This window comes from Dicentrarchus labrax, unplaced genomic scaffold (genome assembly GCF_905237075.1).
Source record: "Dicentrarchus labrax unplaced genomic scaffold, dlabrax2021, whole genome shotgun sequence".
Taxonomy (NCBI): domain Eukaryota; kingdom Metazoa; phylum Chordata; class Actinopteri; family Moronidae; genus Dicentrarchus; species Dicentrarchus labrax.
Genome location: NW_026136722.1, coordinates 12,660,009 through 12,678,549, shown reverse-complemented (window position 1 = coordinate 12,678,549; position 18,541 = coordinate 12,660,009). Strand labels below are relative to the sequence as shown.

Here is an 18,541-nt window from a genome sequence, read left to right as displayed (position 1 = left end):
CTAGAAGAGTAGATTTGTTTCTCCCCACAGAATACGGGGGAGAGTAAATGTAACACGTCTTTTGCCAGCGTTGTTTGCATGTCCAAATCACATGCAGCTTCTTCCCACCAAGACACTTGATTTCAGAGCTGTCGTAATCCATGGATACATTAATGAACAATACTCAGAAGATTTACACGCTGTTTATTTCTCTGCACTGTAAACTCTCATCTCATTTGTTCTCCTGTTTTCAGTCTTCCTAATGTGAGAGTGAGAGAGTGTCAAACATGTCCTATTTGGCAACCAAAACACCTAAATAACTGATCAACTAGTCAGACACGTCGTCATCTTAAATTGTTAAAAAACATAATGTAGTCTGGGGAGGCCATTCAAGCAAATTGTGAAACCTTGATATGTTTCTAAATGCAATATATCAATTTACCCCTCTGGCCATGTAGAATATTTAATTTTATTTCTTATTCTGGAAGATAGTAGTAGTAGTAGTAGTAGTAGTAATACATTTATGAATGTATTCAAGTTTATTAATATTTTTTGGCACCTCTTTTTTACTGCTGCAGTTTACTTCAATGTTTAAGTCATAATATCATAATGAAATAATGCCAAAATGATGTGCCCTTGATTGCAGTTATATCACAATTTTAGGCCTCCAATATGACTGATTTCTCTTGAATGTAAACTAAAAAAGGTCCTTGGGTCTCACCTTATCTTGTAAATTAGGCAGCAAATTTAAGGTTTAAGTTTTTTAGTATAAACTGCAACACACTGGATTATTTTATTTTTTTGCTTTTTACTGCAGTTTTGTGTGTTTAACATGTGAATTAAATAAACAAACCAAAAACTGGACTGATTTTCTTTTTTTCCTTCGAATTACTGAGAAGTACATTAAGACTTAAACCAAGCCTATAACAGGACTATTTTTGAACAACCTTTTAGAGTCTGTACAGCAGTTTCTGCAAGCTTTTTTCAAGAAGCATATAGTGCCTTTTATACACCAGACTTTAATGTTCACTTGGCAGGAAGGAACTAATGTACAGCAAAATGGATCATGTATCTGACTATACTTTTCTGAACATTAAGAAAATGTCTGTAGTGTTGAGTAGGTCCATCGACTTTTGGTTGTAAAAGACTGATTTTTTTAGTTATAATAAACATTTTCTGCAATAAGATAAAAGATCTAAAATGCATTATGTGTTCCTCCTTCACAAGTTGGGCTCCTGGGAGCTGAATGAAAGTCATTTATTTTTTGTGCAGATGGAGGATGAGTTATACCAAAATGCAGTCTGAAAATATGAATCTGATATATGTCAAATTTCACACTGCCTTGCAGAAAAATAATGTGCATTTGTGCCAAAACCTGAGGCTAGAAATACACATTAGACGGACCATTTCTCTACACAACAAATGTTCATTGCAAATCCGATCTATTTAAAATCTTAAAAAAAACATTGAATTTGAAAATATTCTAAATGCAATATTACGGAAATATCCTTGTGTCTCTCATGGGTCATTATTGTGTGTGTAAAGCATTGTGCAGGTCCTTAAAGGTCTTAAATCATTTATGTATTTTTTTGTGGGGAAGAAGTTGGAGAAAGTTACAGCACATGAATGTTTTTTGAAATCCTCGTCCTTGAGGCAGAATAGGGTACTGAGAGCTACTTCACTGCAGTCACCTGGCGGTCTCTAATTAGAACAGAAACCAGTTGGATCCTTAAGACTGGGACTGAACATCCAGCTTTAACCAGTCATGCGTGAGAATTGTCTGAAAGACCGATACACTTTTTAAACCCAGTTGTAGTTGTTGTTGTTATTATTATTACGAGTATTAATAAAGGAGGAGGGATGGGGGAGACTACTGGGTTAATACTATTCAGTTGCAACTGGATTACTGCACATTAACATAGCACAGTGTGAGCAGCCAATGTGATTTTCTGCTGATTTCATTAAACATACATTAATTATGTATGCCTAATTTATTGGTCTACATTATCAACAGGTTTATCTTTCAGTGATTACTGTTTAATTGGTGATTAGCTGATAACTGGGAGCATTGATGCTGACATTATTTTGCTTTTGAAATCATCTTTGCTCAAGCAGACCTTTAAGCACCCCACAATACCTGCACTGAACACGCAGCATCTCATTAATTAACAGAACACAGAAAACTGAATTAATAGTAAACAACGGTAAGGACGGTAAAAATAACTTAGTAAACAATAAGTGTGCTGGACTGTTCTGTATTGCAGTTGCAATAATGAGTTGACCTGTATTTCTGCTAGATTGCTGACAATCAAATTAACGTTCTGGTAAATTTTTTAACACTTTCTCTTTATTTCTTATATCATCTGCATTTGTAAGTAAAATGATCAGAGAGCTCAAAGTGGTATTTTAGAGCCTTCAGGTCATGGCTGGGCATTTGCAAAAGCACACAATATTAAATAAAATTTTAGTCCCTGTAAAGACTTCCAGCTGGCCTGTGTGTAGGCAGGAATCAGAGTATAGTGGGGATGGAAACAGCACAGAGAACAGAAGAGGTTTTGAGTCAAGATTTATGAGAGGATGCTTTTCCTTCCCTGACGTGGTTGAAGAGAAAGTTCCTGATTCAGGAAGCAGCAGCACATGAAATGATTACTCATACCCACTCTGGTCTGTGGAAATGGCTGGAACTGTTGATCTGAGGATATAGGATTGTGATTGTTTTTAAAAAAATATAATTTCAGTCGTGCTCTTTGTAATGGTTTTTACAGCAACTTCAATCCTAGTTTCAACATCAGTGTCAGCTCTTAAATGGATGGAATATAATTTATACTCCACAAAGCAGGGGAACACTTAAATACATTTAAGATTCATGGAAAATTTAGCAAACGTGGAAATGAGCAGTCTTGCTGAGGAAACAAAGGAGATAGACGTTTTATGTTTGGGTTGCGAATCTCAATATGTTCAGTCACCAATGTACAGGTTGCCCTTGGCAACCACTGGATGCATTGTCCTTATTGTCTGACACCTCATCACCTCTCCACACACCTGAAGACAAAGATATTGAAAAACAGAGAAAAGGAAGGTGGGGATTGTGCTTAATCCTTAATTTGGTGATCAATAAGATTTTGGTGCATGGGTAGCAGCTTATGTCAATGACTGTTTAAGCCAACTTAGGAGCATTTCCATGCAGATACAATTGCAGTATGGATGAATGAATGATTTTGTTTGGGATAAAAAGATGAGCATTTTGGTTGTCCTACAGTTGCATTTCTTTTACAGCTTATTTCATTTGAATGGATATTTGTTTTTCAGTTTGAAAAAGCTATGTTAATAGTGAACTAACAATACACATTGTTTTGTTGTTGTTGTTTTTACAGAATTTCAAACCCTTGCCAAAACTGTACAACTTCCATCTGTTATTTCTTTTAGGAATTTGGATGTCAGTGGGCATGCATTAAAAGGGCATTTGGAGATGAATTTAGAGTGGATTAGTGCTAAGTTAGTTGTAGAAGTTGACATCATTGTGCCTCTTTACGTAGATAGTAATCATTCACTCAAATGAAGTGAAAAACCAATTAGTTGGTAGTAATGGAGACTTCACTTCTTCTAAATGTTTTTTTTTGCGAACACTGATGTTTCTACAGACCAAAGTGGTCACACTGGTTTGAGCTTTCTGTACCCTTTCATTATGCCCCTCAGCACTATATAATTATAGATCATATAACAGAAAACTGAATACAACACTTTAAAGCACCTCTCATTCACAGATTATAGCCCTTCAACTAAAAATAAACACACAAGCTGCAATTGCAAATCATTTTTGAGGTACATCCAGGTAGCTTTTCCACGCCATGAATTACCTTTTCAGCTCTTTGCCAAATTGTCAGTAATGACTGACAAATATGAATTAGTTTCACTCTGAAGAGACGGCACTTAAGCAGTGACAGTTTGATGAGCAGCCGATGCTCGTTTATCATCACACTCTTCTTCACTTGATGCTGGAAACAACGATAAACCATGTAACGTGGCATGACCCCCGCCGGGAGGAACACATGAAGGACAGCTTAGCATGTCTTTCATGCGTCGTAACTCTCGCAGGATGTATCACAGTACTCCGCCTGTACCTAAAACAAGCAAGAGGTACAAAAGAAAAAGGTGCGTATGTGTTTGTGTTAATGAGAGGTTGGATCCAAGTTTTCACTTTGGAGAGGAATTCCCTCATGTGCGTGTGATCCTGGAAATGCAAACGACAGTAGCGAGTGCATATTCATGGATGGGAAATGGAGTCCTCATCCGTCCTAATAAAACTGTAGGGTGCCTTCTGTGGATTTCTTTCAGCATCTCTACACTGAGTAGGAGGGACTGTCTGGTTTGGAAGGTGGATTATACATGTTGCTAAAGCTTGGGGGGAAGAAAATGTGAATTAATAAATAATGATAAAGGCTTTTCTTAAATGTATGATTAGCACGTCTTGCTTGCAGTTATCTTTATACAGAGTGCTGAACCTTTGTGAAACCGCTTCCCACCACAGCACATCGGCTCAGAGAATGATGAGCGTGGAGGGGGAGGAAGAGAGGAAGGGGGGGAGGTAAAAGTGCAGAGAGACAGAGAGATTGTCAAGAAAACACCAAGGGATGGCTGCACAAAAAAGCCTCAAAGTGGAAGTTGTGACTCTGGGATAGTGAGACTCAGAGGTAAGTGTTCAGGCTTGGCGCTACAAAGGGCAGTATAGTGCTTACTTTGATTGAATCAATTGCTCTGTGTAAGTAGCTGCTGGTGCCGGCCTCCCCAGGGTGACAGAGAGGTCTGCGGAGAGTGAACCAATCCAGCCATCCATGGCCAGAGAACAGGGAGGATTAACAGAGCAATGCATCATAGCTGTAGCAACCAGTGATGTGTAGCAGACTGTATTTATTGACTCATTGACTGTATTGATTGTCTCAATTGATGAAAAGTCCAGAGACAAAAGACAGACGCACAGCGAGTTATGCAAAATAAAAAATAATAAAAGAAGGGGTGATGGGTCATGTCGTTATTTCATTTCATGAGTATTTCACAGCAAAACCCTGTTATGTTCAACACAAGCATCCGCTCAGTTAGTCCTGCTGATCACAAGTGTTTGGTAGTAAACCTCTGGTTACAGCACATTTTCCCTGGCAAACATAATCTCATTCAAGTTAAGTACATACAGTAATGGCTTGGTAATTTACCTGGGCATGTATGTAGCTTTTCCTTGACAGCAAATTCTCTCTGACATTGACATTGTTCCAGCAGCAGCGGTTTATTTAACACACCATTAATCTCTAACGACAGAAGACCGCACCACAGCAGATGTTTGTTAACAAACTTACTGCTCGGTCCTCCGGTGTTGTTCTTCACCCTCATTGACATGTATTACTGTGACAAGAGGAGGGTCACGAGGCAAACAGTGGATGACTTCAAGAGTTAACTGATACGTTGGGTGCGTTTTGGCAACAGGAAATTGTTTTTGTCAAGATGCAGAATAGTCTGATCCACAGCTAACCCCTGGTATTTGTAGTACATGGATTCATTTGTCAAATTATGCCAAAACTACTGATACTGCACCACATCTGAGTGTGTGGTCATCAGTATGCTAATGTTCAACGATGCAGTGAAACAATCCAATTATTGAATGATGGCTACTGTACATCAGCTCTCTTATTGAATATGTGTGCAATTAATGAGTGCAGAGCAACCAGAATACTGACGCTTAGTAAATTAACACTTTGGTAAACTTAGACTGACAAAAAAAAAGGATTGTCTCCACTCAGAATATGAACAACTGAAAGGATGAGCACATGTCAAAGGATTATTGTACTATTATGTCTATCATTTTTCTCTTTTCTCTTTTCTAAAGCAGCAGGACAGTGTGAAAAGACATAATACAGAGCACTTCATGGCCTTAGCCATTGAAATAGAATATCTTTTTGTACTGAATGCTGGTGAGTGGGTGTGAGGGCAACAAACTGCAGGAAAGTAAAGGGAGAAGAAACAGGCAGAGTTTACCCTTAGGGCTCATGAGGTAAGGACACTTAACTCATCGCATGCATTGCCATAGTCAACATGATTTTTATATCAGCTCTATGCTTTAAAAACAAAATGAATAAATCATCTCATTTTCACAAATATAAATATATTTTATGTTTAGTATATACAATAATGATTTGCCATCATCAACAACATTAGTATTGAAGGGAGAGAAAAAAGCATGTCAGTAAACTCTTGCTAATGGATACAGACACTGCAAAGACAGCCATGATTGATTGGCGTGCTGAAGCACTCTCTCTGAAGACGAAGCGAGATGATAGTAGTTTTATTGAGAAGGCTGGTGGTGTGGCTGCGCCGTGCCATGCCGCAGTCTACTAGTCCTGAGAGCTACGAGATTCACTGTCCTCCTCCAGCTCCCATTCAAAGTTCTGGCCGGTCATTTGGTAGAACATCATGTTAAAGGGTTTGTAGAACTTGTGAAGCCGCCGAATGACGTCCGGGTCTATTTTAGGGTGAGTTCTCCCTTTAGACTTACCGAGGCATCTGGGAGTGCTGCTGTCCTCTGGCTTCTTCAGACACGGAAATCCCTTAGTTTTATTGAAGTAAAAGTGTTTGTCTGTGACGATCCGTTTTAGTCCCAAGAAGTCCTGCACTTTGGCCATCTCACCAGCGGGATCCACAATGAGCCTTTCCCCGCTGACAAAGTGCATTTGGGAAAGAGGGAAATACTGCATCCAGCTCTCCAAATGGAGCGCGTAAATTCCTATACGTAACGCACTCCATGAGGCGTCTATAAGACCCAGCGTCCGGTTCTTAAAAGCCAGAACCTCAAAGGTGGGGATCTCAGGTTTCTTGGACAAAGTCTGTGTGTAGTCTGAAATGGCTCTGGTGACAGGATTACGCACCACAATAATAAGCTTGATGTCCCTGGCCATGGAGTGGATGCGCTTTGGGGCATGGTTAGTCACAAAGTAGCTGGGTGTCTTCTCCATGGTGATCTGCCCCTCCAGCGTTGAAGGCATCAGGTCTCTGGGAACACAAACAGGAGAAGAGAAAAAAGCAGCTTAGCACAGTATTATCCTCAACACCTCTTGCAGTGTAAATGAAATACCCAAGGACACAGTGCAAGCAAATTTGGTACATTTATTAAGCAGTACATTATTTGAAATTACAAGTGAAAATAGCTGTTATTATCACTGGACATTATGTTGTGAGGAGAAACATACAGCTAATTACATCCATGGAGTAATATGCGAGAGATAAAAGAAAGAAGATCAAACGGCAGGCAAGCAAGTATGCTCATTGCTTAATTGACTCCATCTGTGTTACTCCAGGAGCTGTTTTGGAACTTTAATAATGAGTTCGCTGCATATCATTAATACTGGGGTGCCTGGGGTATTGTTTTGTCATACATTTATTATGCATGCAAGGCTCACACTCTGTGCAGGCAGTTTTATTTCTTATGCACATGCACTTCCAATGCAGTGGGTGCAGGCAGCTCTTTTCTTCTCTCTGTACTACGTTTAAGGTTAGGGGCTGTTCATTGAAGGCAGCAGTGATTAATTATCAGATTCAAGGTGATAATTTGTAGTACAATAGAAATGTCCCCGACTTGAAAAATTTACCCCGGGAATAACGGAAAGCCATTTGCCATTGCCACAAATATTATGCTCAACTTAGTCTGTGGAAATGAGTTGTAGGATATGACACTGCAGAGGCAAGTATATCATACGCACAGGAGCAAGTCTTGTTTCTACAGTTTCTATTTTTGTATCAATAATAAAGCATAGCATTTGCCTCAAGCAAATCCTTATCAAATGTTTACTCTGATGTTAATTCCAATCCGTGCTGTTTTCTTTGTTTGTAGGCTATGTGATTCAGTGCTAAATTGGTACATTAAATCCTCTGTGAGACACGTCGTTTATTTAACTACTAACAAATACTAGCACAGGAGCTCCACAATATAATGTAAAGTGAAGCAGAATCCAAGCGTACACACTGTTTTGGCCTCCCCAAACTAAGTAATATTTGCTTGGAAATTAATGTATAAACAGCCTACCAAAATCCAAATTATTCTATCTGGGGACTCACAGAGTTAGTGCAGAAGAATTCTCCATAAATTCTTGGATAAAAGCTATTTCCTTCTCCCTGCAATATCTTTTCCATTAGGCTGCCCTGCACCCCAAACCTACAGTTGTAACGATATAGTCACATCAATCATTTGCATCTTGGACATATTCTAAATTAACTGTTCTCCAGCAAAGAATCCAATTTACTCTGCAAAACATAAGAGCTGTTATGCACATATCGACCACCCTCACACACACATATGCACCCATGGATACTGGGCTGAAAGTCTCACAAGTGGCCTGGTAATTGCATCTCAGTAACAGTATTGCCTTCCTGATGGGTAATTTCCCTCCGGATTATGTTTGTCTCTTGACAGTATAGAACTGTGGTTACTTCTGGGCCTGTAATGGGATATTAAGCATATCTACAGATAGCATAGTGACTTGAAAGAGTATTAGTTTTCATTATATTCCATCACTTTTCACACTTCCTCCTTTACAGTAATGAATGGCTAAAGATTTTTGTAACCTTTCAAGGACTTCAACTCTGTCTGCCATTTAACTAAACTCCAAAGTACAGTAGGTGGTCTGAGGGTGCAGCATCACCACGTAGGTAATAAAAAAGAGCTCAAATATACCACGGAAAATCACCTTGAAACAACCGGTATCCTACTGTATGGACATGAGCTGCAGTGTCTCACTGGTAATATGCTGTGCATCTTTGGAGCATATCCAATTGACAGGACAGATGTACAATGTTCAAGGTTACCTTTTTGAAGGCGTGCACATAACAAGCTATTGTCCTCATTGCGCTCAACGCTAATCATCATACACTTAATTATAAAACAATGGAAACTGCACAAGCCAAACGCTTTGTTATGTTACTGAGGCTCCATTTTGATTGGGAATCAGTCATGGATCATGTACGTCTAAAATGTCAGTGGGACGGCGAGGCGGGACGGAAATCAAAATGCTGATAAACAAGCTAATTTCTCTGCATGGCAAATGACTCCTCTGGCCTTGCAATCTAGTGGAACTGGAGTAAACAAGAGCAAACTGTTAACTTTTTCTTTTTCTCTGCATCAGCTGCACAGCTTAACACAGGTCATTCAGGTGGGTAGGTAACTAAAATCCATAGCGCTAAAGAGGCCCTGTGAACCATCTGCTGTTTACTGCCTCAGACCGAGGACATACCACTTAACATTTACTTTCTCGCATTTCAACACATGTCCAAAGCTTTATTTACATAGAAGACAGAAGTGTGGTGATAAAGGTGCCTCGCGCTTGGAGCGTTGAGTAACATTTAATGATCTCTACTCCGAGAGGCATGCTACAGTGTGCCTGCAAGAGAATTACCTTTGTTGCATTGAGAGATATAACAGATGCAAGTAAATAATATACAGACTAATAGCAGCTCATGCAGAATGTGACTCTGTGATACTTCACTGAACAGAAAATAGTTGAGATCCATTACATTTTCCTGGAAAACATCTGAATGCAGTCTCATTACCATTCTATAATTCATAAAAATGCTGACAAAATCCCTTACAAACAGATCCATTTAATATAGCTAAAACATTATAGAGTCAGACAAATAAATAATGAAGGAGAAAATCAACCTTTGAAAATTTCGCATTGTGGTTGTGTACTATAACTTAGGAAGGAAATCCATTTCACACCCACTCCACATGAAATTCAGATCCGGAGCATGTCCAGTCGTCTCTAAAGGTTGATTCATCATTCAGAACGTGCAGTATACCAAATCACCGCAAATCTTTGTTTGTTAAGACAGAAACTAATCTTCGCAGATAATCACAACTCTTCATGCCTGAACGCCCACCGCAAAAGTGCTCTGGAACATGCCCAAGCATTTAACTCAATGTTTCATTATGTTCTGTCAAACTAGTGCACGGGGAATATTTTGAGGCATGATGAGGTGAGGGATCACGCTAATTTACATTCACAGATACTAATAGGTCCAAGCTGTTTCTGGAGGAATAGCTCTAGTTTCTCCAGAGAATCTGAGTTCTTTCTAATAAACTCTGGCAGAGAAATAAAAGCTCCCCAAGTCTCTCATTTGGATTGATCACGGCTCTGCTGCAGAGTATCAATCCGCCAAGTTTCCTCCATGTCATGTCAAATACAATCAATTATTCTAAAGGAGTCCACTCATAATAAGCTCCTGAGTCACATTTTGGAGACAGCACCAGTGATGTGGACAGACTTCTGTGATCCTCGAAATAATTCCTAAGAAATATTATGATGATACTGAGGCGTGAACTGGAAATATCTAATTTTCTTTGTTTTCTGTCAATATTGACCCAGTGACAGGGACTAATCCCTCTCTTGCAGGAATCTTTGCCCTTTGCGGAGGAAATATAAAGCTACAGTCAATTTAATACACAGTATTTTCAGAAAAACAAGTCATTTTAAGTATCATGGCATTTCCTTAATAAACCAGCACCTTAACTGTGAGTGCAAGCAGATAATAGAAAGTTAAGGAAAGGTAATTGTATTGAGTTGTTACTCCGAGTCCGATTGCAAATGTCAATTGAGGGTGTAAGCGGCTATTCATCAACAACAGTCAGTCAGGACATTTAAAGTGAGAGATACTGTGGTCAGTTTGCAATGAATAATTCCATTATTACACCGTGAGTGACATGTTTGTGATTACAGCACACACAAAGAACAAAGGCACTGGTTTCCTGAGAGGTGGAGAGAGAAAAAATGAGGTTGGTCAAATGAGTCATTTTTCTCTCTCAACAAGTGGATGCGTACATGTTTGGCACACATAAAAAAAAAAAAAAAAAAAAAAACAAGCCTACAGGCCACAGCAAAGGGTCTTAGTGGGTCTGTTATGGAGTGGGAGGCATTGTTTTGTCACGGTTAAGGTGCAACTTTTAGGAGGCAAACAAATACACAGTACGCTGCCATTCTCAGTGATCGGATCAGGCTCAAGTAATGGTGAAGAGTTTGCTTTGTTTATTGTTGTTCTAAACCTGAATCTGACCTCGAGTGTAGAGGAAGGATCCTTGAGGTGGGCTCGCCTTGATGCTATATTGGAAATAATTATGTAACATACATAGACCTATGGTTCAATTGTGGGTTTTTTTTTTTACATGAACATTCTTTTCTGCTAGTGTCAGTCAGAGAAATGTGAAAAACTGACTTTTGAATTTATACACTGTACCTATAATGGCACTGTGGTGGAAACTATAAAGGCACCTCGCCCTGACAATATACTTCATATTCTTCACACATTTATTCACAAACCAGTCCTTTTTTTCTTTTTCTTTTTATGGTTCCTGCTGAATCATTTATCCAGTACCTATTTCTTTGGTTACTTGCAAGTCCTCCAAACTAAATGACAAAATACTCTCTGTTGCCAGTATATTAGGTACACATATAGCTCAAACTACTGCAGTCTAATACAACATCTAACAATGTTCAGTTTGGTTGAAGCTGTTTCAGAGAGGACATTTTTGTGGTCATTGTGGAGGTTGTAGTTTGCGGTGCTGTTGAATTGTATTGCATCATACTGAGAGGTGTTTCTAGTATTTTGTCCACCTTGTTAACATCGAAGAGCATTAACATTCTCCTGCCACTTCTGCCTTCGACTTGACAGAACAATCGCATATTTGCATTTCTATAAGAGGTTCCTGTCAGGTAAATGCATCTTAAAGGCCCTGGAGACTCATTTTCTCTATTACCTCCTCACTGTGAGTGATAAACATAAACTTTTCTGTCAAAGTTTGAACCATTTTGGTGATTTCACATGAGAGATTGCTGCTTTTTTTGGGGGGGGGGCGTCTTCTGGCTGGTTTGAAGTGGGCTGGCTCAATTAAACAAATATGATGTGACTTACTTCGGTGCACCAAATTTAGGATTTAGCAAATATTTGAGTCAGAATCTAATGGGTAGTTTTTTTGGTTACAGTGAAATAATAATCATAATAATAATAATAATAATAATTATTATCAGTGAAATTATACATTAAATAATTTAAAACCACATCAGCACAGTCCTGATGAAGCACATTAACTGAGCTTTTAATGTTTTACTCTTAATATGCCTATTTTTCTCTTTCATTGTTGCTTATTTAGTCAAGAATATTTAGAGTTGTCCTTCAATCCACCCTAACAATGTTTAACTAATTTTGTTTTACATTCTATATGTTCATCACTGTTGTCCTTTAGTGTGCCACAGTATTCTTCTTTCTGCCACCTCCAGTCACCCAGACCTTCACATCTCACAGTAAATAAATACTAAATAAAAAACATTGCTGGGCCTGATGGAGGGATTTAAGCCAAATTATCCTTTCACAAATAAATAATTATAATAATTATTATTGTTGGCCTCTCCTGAGTACATTTAGTTTTAGCAACAAGTAAACCAAGACTGGAATGGCATAAAGAATGAAACGGTAAGACTAATTAAAACACAACACAGCCTCCCCACACTAAATAAGCCCATTATACTTGTACTGCAGGACTGTGGGCTTCAACAGAATAGTTGAGGACAGAAGTGACAGCTGGTCCTGATCAAAACCTTATTCCCCGCTCTCTTCCTGAGATCCCCTAAAGACTGTCCCATTTCCAACAGTGGGCAAGCCAGGTACTTTTCTCCCCACATCACCAGACTGCAGCGCTGAGATCTGAAGCTGTGTTCAGATGCCCTTTGGACATAAAATATCATGAGATAACACGTGGCAATGAGGGAAACTATAAGGGTGTTTGGAATCCTGCATCATTAGTCCACAACAGTGCATATGAGCTGGGAAATGAGTCTATTTTTAACTGTATTAAAGTCCGGGGAGAAAATGGCAGCAATCTTATCTCAAATCAGAGTCTCAAAGGAGGATATTGCTGTTTTCAACTTCAGCATCTAGTTTTAACATCACTGGCTATAAAAAGACACTGGTTTCTCCTCACAAACCTAGAAATAAATATACAGCACAAACCTTAAACCTAAAATAAACATTCTTACATAATGGCTCATCTGTAGCTATGAAACAACAGCAGTCCGCCACTCCTCTCAAAGATGGTTTTCTTCTTTTATTGTTCTTTGCGTGTTTGTTTATTTGCCTTTGGATGAGCTGATGAGAGCACTTCAGGCTACACTCATTCAATTTGATCACAATTGCCCTTAATATTCTGTTATTGATGTTTCCACTACAACAACAAGCAGTCGTGATGTGCTGGTCCCCGCTCTACAGCAGCAGAAAACACTGTCATTGTCAAGTTGGAACGCAGAGAGAAAACTATACCCTGAAATGGCACATACCATCTAAACAGTGTCTAGTATGTTAATTATATGCACAGGATAACAATAATAACAGGTCAAGCAGAAAAAGGTGTCTGGGTTTTTTTTAAATATCTTGTTAGTGGTGTTTCAGTTAAAACTGTAGAAGTTAAAGGTTAGACTTTTATCAGTATTAAACAACTAATTATCTTTCATTAAACAGTATTCTCTCATGGTGCTAAATAACTCTCAGAATATGTATTATCTCAAAAAAAAGCATTAAACGGCCAACTGTAATTGGAAGTCACACCTGAATACTTCAGAGTCAAAGGCTAAAATTTACATCCTGGAAATGTTGCAGATCCGGCTCAGTTAAGCAGAACCAATTAATATGACAGTTTGAACATGATAGATTTCCTTGCCTGAGAAAAATGGCTGACACTTCAGGATCCAATCATTTCACTGAAGTTGACCGCACTCTGTGCCGTGTGACCGCAGCATACGAAGCAACACTTTACATGAATTCTCCTTTATTGCTCATTCGTGACATAATTGTATGAAATTAGAAAGTATGCTTGTATTGAGTGGGCTCATCTGAGGTAACTGAAGTCCAACAATACGTGTAAAACTATCAAATTTAATTTTCAAAAAGAGAGTATTCCTGGCATTTGGTATTTTTGTTTTCTAATTACACACTGTGCACCAAGCCGGCAGTGATACAGCATCTGACAAGATTGAAGGGCATCAATTACTGTGTGGATAAACAAGTGGCTACAGAAGATATAAACTGCTTTCCATCAGAGCAAAGCCATATGGTTAAAGCCATCATCAGAAACAAATGGAATAAAACCGGTCATTAAAGACGCCAAATTAAACAGCATCTGTGTCTGATTTCATTCCTTGCAACCGAGAGCAAAAATGGTTTAATTTTGAACATGATCTGTTGATACAATGCTTGCTTCTTCCTGTATGTTGCCCTGAGGTATGTTGAACTTGGTGTAGAAAACAAAGAGGTTGTCTGTCTTTTTTTGTATCCAAGAGGTTATTGGCAGCCCCATCCGTTACATACCTGAAGAATTAACCTTTCCAGGAAATTACCTATCACAGTCACTTTTTTCTCCATTTTTTCCAATTCATTATGGAGCTGTAGGTCAGTGTGACACCACAAAGGAGGAGGCTGCACAAACTCTGTGCGAGACATAATGCATATATATATCCTGTAATAAAGACAGAACTTGATTCAGAGAATTCTGCAGTTTTCAGTCTTTTGTAGAAATTGAAGGTAACTCACAAAATGTCAGGATTAATATCAGGGCAAAATTACGGCAGGAAAAGCTTGTTACTTTTGCCATTTGTCATATCACAAAAATTGGTCATGTGTGCCATAAAACTGCTGGGAAATGTCAGCATCAGTCTGTGTCTGCACTGAGAATAGTGGGTCTACATATTTTATCAACCTTTAGGTATTTACACTTTCCACCAAGGGATTTGTTCCTTAAATGTGTTTGCTAGCCTACCATCATTATTTAAAGCTATAGTAAACAAAATGTAGCTTTTAAGCTCATTTAAACACACACACACCTACCTACAGACAACCCACACACACCCACACCCACACCCACACACACACACACACACACACACACACACACAGACACAAACATCCAATGAACACTAAATTCAGCAAAGCCACAAATATAAAACTATACCAAATGGACTTTAAATATACCACTCACTACTAGTGTGTGAGTCTAATCATGGAAGCATTTAACCCTTGGTTCTGTGTCTACTCAAGTTTGTATCAATGCTGCCATTAAAACCTAAATAGTGCTGTTCAATGCACATCTGTGTGACAATTCTCTATCATTCTCTGTTCTAAACCTGAAGCAAAACATAAAAAAATCCTCCACCCAAAGCAAACTACTTTCCTGAAACTGCTAAACTGCACATTCAATTTAAAAATCTGTACAAATTTGATTCTTGCTAAAGCTTTGTTTTTATTTTAAAGCAAGAAAATTGTTATCGAAGCATACCAACTTTTAACCCGAAAACAAGCAGATTTTCCAAGAAGATTTTAATAAATTAACAAATTAAACTTGAAAAAAAAAAAATGAAAAAATGAATAGTTTTACTATGTTTGCACTCTATCACAGACAATTTTCAAGCTCAGCAGGGATGAACGGTGTGTGTCTCGTACTTTATCTTGAATTAAAATGAACAGGGAAATGGAGATGACGAAGACACATTTTATTCACAGTCCTAAAAATATATATAGCTAACTTTCCAATTCATTACTTTGAATTCCAAAGTTAAGACTCTCTGTCTATATACAGCCTTTAATTTAATGTTTGAATTCCTCAGTGGACTAATCGCGGTGGTGTTAAATGTCTAACCTCCACAGTGATGAGAGCTACCTCTACCATGTAACTCTCTTTATTCCTGGGCCAGTGAAGATGAAGTCAGGTCTTGATCACTTGCACCAGATTGTGTTAAGTGCTAGTCTGGCAAAGACAAAGAAAGAAAGAAAAAAAGCCCTGGAAGATTCTGTAATGTGTGTGTGTTACCTCATTGTTATGCATCCATTAAGATCATTAGGCCCATATCTACAATGTCCCTTCCTGCTCTGTTCCTCATTTTCTATTAGAATTTTTTTTTTTCTAAATTGAATCATTGAGGTGATTTAATGAAGAACAGTAGTGAAGTAATAACAGAATAAAAATGTAATTGCATTGTAATTCCTCTGTATGTCCACTGCAGTAGGGCCTCCATCACCAGAAGTGCCACCAATGCCTTGTGACTCCTGTTTGACCTCAGGTTATAATGGCCACACGTGCAGCAGCAGCACACTGACATGAAAGATGGGTGGAATGTGTATTGATCCTACTATTTAAATAGTCTTTAAAATGAGTTTAAAAAAGCAAAATGTATGTGAAGCATTTGGTCAGCAATTTACAGTTGCAACTGGTCAGCAACTAAATGTGACAAATGGGAATGATTTTCTCTATTCAGAGGGGAGGAAGTCTATTGTAGCGGGTGAGTGTGGAAACCTGCTGGTGTTTTGCATCATTTCAGAGAATCCACCATCATATTCATGATCCTGTGCTGATAGCGCTTTGTAAACAGCGTATTTCATTTTAAACATGGTGTGAATCATGTGTGATAACTTATTGTACAGCATGTTGATACTGTCACTAAGTTGTCAGATGGGTAATTGCATCCTCACTGTGTTAATCCTTTTAAATATTATCTAGACTATGAGTTATACATTCCACATACGTATGCTTGTGAATGTTTTGTACTTGTATCTGGAAAGCCTCCAAGATTTTTGCTCTCAACAGAAAAAAAGAATAAAAAAGAGGAGAAATACATCTATTACTTTTGGTATTGGAGCTACCAGCTCCCTCTATCTCTATTTATTTGCCCAAAGATCTCCCACATATGTTTAATACACACAAAAAGCACTATGGTGTGTAGTGTGCAGCAAAGGCACCTTAAATACCAATCAAACACTGTGGCACAAGTTAAATTCTTTTCAGCGGCTGTGGCAGGTCATCTGAGCAGGTTGGCCCAGCACAGTACTCACTGTAAAATATTGATGTGCGCTGTAGCCATAGAGGAGAGAAAAGAATGAAAATGGGTCCTCAGTAAATATGGGGGAAAAACTAAAATGTGGTGAAACTGATGTCAGGAGAAAACTGGTTACCAGAACTAATTTTAGAATTTCCAGGAGCTTCTTGGATTCAGGATTCGTTACTGTTTTTAAACAGCACATCAGATCATTTCGTACATTAATTTGAGTCTTGTTTTGTTTAGACAATATTAAACATTCTAGCATTAAAGTTGCAGACAGTAATGCTTCTTGCAGGTGAGAAGGAAAATATAAACTCCTTCCTTATTTTCCCACTATAGAAATCAGATGTCGAGCCTAAAATATTTACTAAGTCATACTGATTAGAATAGTCTTATTATTCTTGATGCCAGTAATGTGTTTCAATCTAACTTCGTTAAAGAAAGAAAAAAGTAGGCTATCTCAAATTTAGAAAAGGGGATTGCGACCTTAAAGGTCTAGAGTGTAGGATTTAGTGGTGTAGTTGTAGATTGCAACTACCTCGCTTCAATCTTCCCCTTCCAAGCACGATGGAGAAACTATGGTGGCTGCGAAACACACAAAAATTGCAAATAGCCCTCTCTAGAGCCAGTATTTGGTTTGTTTGCTCTGGGTTAATGTAGAAACATGGCAGTTCTCCCTCTGTAGATAAAAACAAGTCATCCTAAGGTAGTGAAGGCTATTATACACTAATGAAATAATACCTATGACTATTACATTCCATTTCTGCCATTAGATACCCCTAAATGTTACACACTGGACCTTTAATGAGTCACTCTGTTAAACTGTATCCCTCATAAGGCCTAATAGTAATAGCACTTCTTGTATGGTTGTAAGTGAAAACTCAAATCATTCATTCAATCAGTCAATCAATTAATCAATCAGACACGACTGAAATATGTATGTCCAAATGTCAGGCAGTTAGCATTGCACCCACCTTTTCCAAAACAACAGACATTGATTTTTTTCTTTTTCAAAAACTGCAAAGAGAAATAAATAAATGATCCTGATTAACTCGTGCAGGATAACCTCAGCATTCTGAGAGCAAACAATTACATTGTGCATCACAATATTTATCTCGTTTCTACCCGAATGTTCTGCATTCATAAGGCTGTGGGCTGCCCTGCAGCTATCTGCTGGAGAGGTGTTGCTGCTTGCGTGTGCCGCTCATAAACATTCACTTTAATATCTGAAGCTTGTAAATAAAGCTTGGTTTTTAAAAGTACTTTTTAGTGGTAAATGCACCAATAAAGAAAAACGTTTGTTGATTCGTTGACTAATGTGGGGAGGGGGGATTGATAGAAATACCATACAGTATGTATATTCCTTTTTGTGAGAACCTCTTCTTTAATAGTAGTTAAAGTGTGTTCACTGATATGGTAAAAGTTCTCAGAGTGAAACGAGTGATCAGAAGAGCCTAGGAGACTTTTTAAGCCAGACTGCACTTTGAAAATGACTAAACCACACAGCAGTTCACAGAAACATTTGGATTGTCATTTGCAAGAAAAAAAAAAAAAAAACTATTGATTTTTCAGGTAATCTCCTTTTCAACTAATTTCCATCATTGACAACAGCACTTATGAACCGTTAAAACCTTTCACTTTGTCTTGGCCTGTTGTACCTGCTTATTGATTGTGCT

At 38.3% G+C, this 18,541-nt stretch overlaps 1 protein-coding gene across 1 annotated transcript in view; it reads right to left on the bottom strand.

Annotated features, from left to right (window-relative positions):
- Window positions 1–4,867: 4,867 nt before the first annotated feature.
- The window catches only part of hs3st4 (heparan sulfate (glucosamine) 3-O-sulfotransferase 4), a 78,366-nt gene continuing 64,692 nt past the window's right edge, over window positions 4,868–18,541 (bottom strand). The window contains exon 2 of the mRNA XM_051388084.1: window positions 4,868–7,014. Coding sequence (XP_051244044.1) covers window positions 6,360–7,014 — 655 coding nt within the window. The 3' untranslated portion in view covers window positions 4,868–6,359. The remainder of the gene's footprint in view (window positions 7,015–18,541) is intronic.